At 43.2% G+C, this 6,000-nt stretch overlaps 1 protein-coding gene across 1 annotated transcript in view; it reads left to right on the top strand.

Annotated features, from left to right (window-relative positions):
• Positions 1-1,587: 1,587 nt before the first annotated feature.
• Positions 1,588-6,000, top strand: part of shroom3 (shroom family member 3) — a 457,480-nt gene continuing 453,067 nt past the window's right edge. The window contains exon 1 of the mRNA XM_063043471.1: positions 1,588-2,522. Coding sequence (XP_062899541.1) covers positions 2,373-2,522 — 150 coding nt within the window. The 5' untranslated portion in view covers positions 1,588-2,372. The remainder of the gene's footprint in view (positions 2,523-6,000) is intronic.

Genomic DNA, 6,000 nt, shown 5'->3' with positions numbered 1-6,000 from the left:
CAAAGGGAACCCCAGCTATTTTCTTGATTAACTTTTGTTCTTTAAGAGTTGGACTAAATAATTGGACTAGTGGCTGACCCAATTAAAAGGAATCCACTGTATGTGTTAATTATTGGGTCACCAGTTTATGTGTTCATATATATTCTCTTTCTTACACACAAAACTATTTTGGTGCAAGGAGGTGTTGGTCCAACTATTTCATTTACCTGACTGATGTACAAAATAACTCAGTATAGCTTTCTAAAAGCATCTTAGTACTTTGAATAGTTATTTACAGGTGGAGGGGTGATACCTTTTAAAATGATTTGGTTCCAAGGAAATATGAGATAATGTGTCTTCGTGACTATTGCCCAGTGGCTCTGATATTCATAATCATTAAATGCTTTGAGAGGCCGGTAATAGGCTGGTATGGAGAGGTGAAAGGTCAGACTGGGGAACAGAATAGGTTCCACAATGCACCCTGATTTTGTCTGTCAAGAAAGATTTTAAACTTAAATCCATGCAAACAAATTTTAGCAGAAACTTTACAACAAATTTCAATCACTTTTCAGACTTAATTGCTTCCACACAGATTCCATCACATGGTTTCTGACGAGGATCCAACTAAAATTCCCAGGTAATAGTTGAGATTCTTAATTATTTGTCAGATTTAGCATCTTTGCTCAACATTACAACCAAAATTACTTATTGTTCTTCTTCAGGGCTCAGCAGATCAGGAAAAAATATCTTCCCCTCCAGGGACTCTGTCTACACTTCTGGCTGTCTCGGTAAATCCATCAACATAATCAAAGACCCCACCTAACCCCGGACATTCTCTCTCCTCTCCTCTCCATTAAGCAGAAGGTACAAAGGCCTGAAAGCGCACAACCACGCTCAAGGCCAGCTTCTATTCCACCGTTATTGAAAAGCTTCCTAGCGCGATAAAACAGACTTTTGATCGTACAATCTACCTCGTTATGACCTTGCACTTTATTGTCTATCTGCACTGCACTTTCCCTGTAACTGTTGCACTTTGTTCTGCAATCCGTTATTGTTTCACCTTGCACTACTTCAATGCGTTGTTGTAACGAATTGATCTGTAATCAACGGTTATGCAAAACATTTTTTTCGGCGTACCGTATGAAAATAATAAGCCAATTTACCAATACAAGGAAGCAGACAATATACCAAACGGGAGAACATCTGTAGATGCCGTAAATCCAAGGCAACACAGATAAAATGCTGGAGGAACTCAGCAGTCCAGCCAGCATCTATGGAAAAGAGCAAACAGTCGACGTTTCGGGCCGAGACCCTTATTCAGGACCAATAACTCATTTACCTGCACACAAATATTTAAGGAAAATGTGTTTATATTTTGCAAGTAAGTCCAGCACTTTTATAGTGCAATGTATAAAATTACTGTTGTTAATTGATCAACATTGCTCAATGAAAAATGCACTCAGTTTACTTGTTGTAGTCTGCCCTCACCTGATTTCCCCTTGGGTTTTTGCCTTTGATTGACAGAGCCCCCCACCCCCGGTCGGTGAGCGAGGGGAGGCGGGACAGAGCCTAGAGCGCAGGCGGCGGTATGTGTCCGCACTCGGTGGCCGGTGGGTTGCCGCAGCCGGTTGAGGAAGTGTAGGAGGGCGCTGTCGCTGAGGGGAGACGCGCCCGGCCCGGCCCGGCCGGGGAAGGAGGGAAGGGAGAGGCGCTGTTGGCAAGATGCAGTCCGGGGACAGCCGGAGGGGGAGGCGCTGCGCTGCGGCAAAGGAGTGAAGGGATGCACCGCCAGCCCCAACTCCCCAGTCACAGGGCGAACTTGCAGCGACTGCGGCCGTCCTCCACGCCAACCTTTTAATCAGTGAAATCTTGGTGGAGCTGAGGGGGGCGGCGGGAAGAAAAGGCGCAGGTTGACCACCCCACGCCCCTGCCCCATTTTATTTGACAGGAGCGGTGACAGGGACGCGTCTTCTACCTCCACCTCCATTGTCGTTAACAATGTTAATCGGGTAGAGGCAAATCAGAGAGGCAGTCATGAGTGAAAAGTTTATGTAGACCCGTCCCAGCAGCTGCTGGTTCCCTCCGCTCTGTCCTAGTTCCTTGATAAAACCCACGTTTTTTTTATTTCAAAAGAAGTATTCGGCGCATTAACTTTAACCAAGCAGGTAAAGAGAAGATATTGTGGAAATGTGTGCGAGCATCCTGGAATTTGCCAACGTGATGCCGTTGAAGTGGCCAAGGAATGGTTTTGACTGAAGCCCACACTCTGGCTGGAACAGGGGTCTTGACAAACCGCCCGGATCGAGGTTTGATATCACGCACCAGCAGATCTTACTGAGAACAGCAACTGCATTTCCCTGATTGCTACCTGAGTCGACAAAGTGAAGGGAAGAATGCAGCCCAGCGTGTACAGGGCGAGAGCCGAGAAGCAGAAGGGAAGGCTCGGTTGTCTGAATGTGGAAGTGTTTCTGCGGGGAGGCGCACCATGGGGATTCACGTTGAAAGGTGGCCTTGAACACGGGGAGCCGCTGATCATTTCGAAGGTAAGGCCATTCGCACATTTGCGGAAAGAGAAATGCACATCCCACGCTCTTGTGATCCCTCTTCCTGTGTATTTTCATTCACTTGAAAGATGTTTAATGCACGGCGATCTGCACTCATTCTTTAATTCGTTCGTCGTAGGGGTGAAATATAAATTTCAAACATCTTGACTTTCAGAGTTGGGTTAGTTTAAGTGTTCGGTGAACTTTATTGGCGGGGGTTACGTCTGTGTCTGGGAAGGGGGCAAAATGAATGAGATTGGTTATCCTCGCTAGAGCGCGTCTTTCCTTCGGAATAAAGAGCAAGGAAGGGAGATGGAATTTCTGTGCTGAATTAAGGAGTAGAAGGAATCCGGTTTCCACAACAACCCGCTCGTTTAATGGCAAACACGCCGCGTGCGTGTGCGTGTGTGTGTGTCGTCAGTGGGAGCTGCATCACTTGGTTGCTCTTGCATACCAGCACATTGTGGCTCCCGAACCTCTGCCCAGGTCAGGTGATGAAAAGGCAGAAATAAACGGCATCATTTTCAATACCTTGTATTGATGAATAGTAGCATTTCGCTGACTATATTGTAAAATTCATTGAACAGTGGTCGTCTGAACAGGTTATTTCATCGATCGTGAATACTAGCAGTTTAATGAGACATGCGACACTTTCACGATTTCCTTATTTGTCCTCGCCTTTTGAGTGTTGTCCATGTAGATGCAGAGTTAAGTTTCTGATTGAGAGGGGAAAGCTATTCGGGTACTTGTCAATCCTGATTGCTTTAGTATCTCAGTCAAACAGATCTCTTACTCACTTGAGGCTACTTTCTGTAATGTGAGCAAGATGGACTGACAGACAGCAATGTGATCAGTTTGCTTTCAGTTTTATACACCCAACAGTAAAACTGAAAATTATAATTTCGCTGTCGCATTGTGCTGTGAAGTAACTTTGTTTCCAAGTATGAATTGGGCTAGAAACTAGATAAATTTTATTCCCTTGAAAAGGTGCGCCTAGCCATGTTGGAGATGGCCTCTGTGCATTTGGAATAATGACTAGTGGACTTTTTTTCTGTCCATTAATAACAGTGGAATTATATTTGCAAGGCAAGACTACAGTCACTATTTTCCATTCCATCTGACCCCAACTTCCCTTCTTTCAATCCCACCCACCCAAACCCTCCACTTCCTACCGGTGACTGAACATCTGTACAATAGGCACTACCTGGCTAATACCTAAAATATACCCACTTGAATAGCAAAGAATGGACCTTCAACATTCAGAAAGGGAGGAATGGGAAGAAATAGTATCAGAACTTTGGTAAGGAGAAAGGCTGAAGGTGATGGTAATAAGTTTGGGGCAAGAACCTGCAGTTTGGCATTTGACCTGACTTGATGTTTCTGTCAATACTTATTAGGTTCAGTGCAGTGATGTTGTTTTTAAATATAGAACTATTTATCAGGAAATTGTGTTCCCTTTAAATCCCTTTATTAGGCTGCGATAATTAGTGTTCAGGGCTCATTGCTCATGACTGCTTGTTTTAGGGGATGAACTATTTCTGGCACATCCACACTGGAAACAAACTAAATGTAATGAACTTTTGGCTTTATAATTTCCATGAAAGTTGTCATAAAGAAGCTGTTCTTTACTTCTGCTTTGGAAAGCTTGACTGGTCTCCCAGCTGGACATGACATCATCTAATGTTGCCTTGATATAAATGATTTGCAATGTTGCCTCTATGATGTAAGAAAACTCGCGTATGTTTATGTCAATCATGGATGTAAACAGTTCATCTTAAAATCTGAGAGGGAAAATGTGACCAAAGTACAGTCCAAAGTAGCAACTATGACAGTGCGAAGTGGAAGCCTGTACTTGTTAAATTGTCAAATTCTCTTTCATTATTGTTGTGCACAGCTAAGGCTGAGGTGACTTGTGAATCTGCTGATCACTTGCCAATAGATTTCTGTTGTTTGGATCCTCATCTTTAAGGGCGTTGTTCGTTATCCACAGATTAGTATTTTACTAATATGTGGAATGATGTAAACTCGGATAGAGTAGTTGCTGGAACCAATAGTAGAGGGAAGCGACTTAAAGAGAACAAAAGAGAGACTGGCCATTACAATCAGTTTTGACCAGTGAAAATGTATGTGCAGGGGCGGGTGGTTGTTGAGTACTGGAGAAAGTTGTGTATTTCAAGTTTGACAATTGTGTTTCCTTTGAGTACGGTAAATTAAAGTTTAAAGATTTGGATACACTAACTTGTGTAGAATTGCAGAAACTTGAGTCAAGTTGTGAAGTCAAAATGTCAAGTAACATTTTCTAAAGAAATATTGTTTTAACCCCTCACCATTAAGCAGCATTATCCAGTTCTTTTCTCTTCCCTTTGATTTATTTCAACATAAACATCTACTTTGATCTTAAGCTCAAAATCACTCGTGTTACAGTTCATTATCAGGGCCTTGTACAGTGGCTTCGGTGCTCCTGACTTTGGCAGAAAAAAAGCCACCAAAAGTTTCCATTTCTTTTTTTTTACAGTGCATTATCACTGATGGAAAATTCGGTGATGACAAGAAGACATCCTGTTGTCTTGTAGTCCTGCTGTGGTGAAATTGTTTTTTTGCTGCAGCATTGAAAGGTGACCCACAATGAAAGAAGAGAAAACTTGGAACCAAAATAGAACAGTTTAAGGATATCAGCTGGTTAAGCACCTACTGTGGAGCCTAAAGGATGGTTGGCATTTCTTGACCTGAAATGTTGACTGTCCCTTTTGCCTCCACATATGTTTCTTGGGCAGCTGAGTTCTACCAGCAGATTTTTAAATTCTGCTGCAGATTCCAGCAACTGCTGCCTTTTGTGATGTTTAAAAAAAGACACGTTTATGTCTGAGTTTTAAGGCCACTACTATTGAAGTGTAGCCAAGGAAATGTGAGAGCCAATTTGTTCAGAGCAAGCTCCCACAACAGCCAAGCCATTGTGACCAGATGTTCTCTTTCCAGTGTTAATTAAGGCTATTATTGGCCAGGTGTTATTTATTATTAACATCTGTACTGAGATACAGTGAAAATCTTTTGTGTGCCGTCCAAGCAGATCATGCCATAGCAACATACACAAGATGGTGGAGGAACTCAGCAGCTTAGGCAGCATCTACGGAAATGAATAAACAGTCAATCTTTTGGGCTAAGATTCTTCATTAGGACTGAAAAGGAAAGGGAAAGATGCCAGATTAAAAAGATGGGTGCGGTGGTGGAGAGAAGGAGGCTTGCTGGAAGGTGATAGGTGAAACCAGGTGGGAAGGAAAGGTCAAGGGCTGGAGAAGAAGGAATCTGATGGGAGAGGAGAGTGGACCATGGGAGAAAAGAAAGGAGGAGGGGATCAAGGGGGAAGTAATAGGCAGGTGAGATAAGGTAAAAGACTAGAGTGAGGAATAGAAGAGGGAAGGGGAGGGGAAAAAATTACCGGAATGAGGAATCAATATTCATGCCATCAGGTTGGAGGCAG

This window comes from Mobula hypostoma, chromosome 3 (assembly GCF_963921235.1).
Source record: "Mobula hypostoma chromosome 3, sMobHyp1.1, whole genome shotgun sequence".
Classification (NCBI taxonomy): Eukaryota; Metazoa; Chordata; class Chondrichthyes; order Myliobatiformes; family Myliobatidae; genus Mobula; species Mobula hypostoma.
The sequence above is the reverse complement of the archived record's forward strand: the minus strand, read 5'-3'. Positions and strand labels throughout refer to the sequence as shown.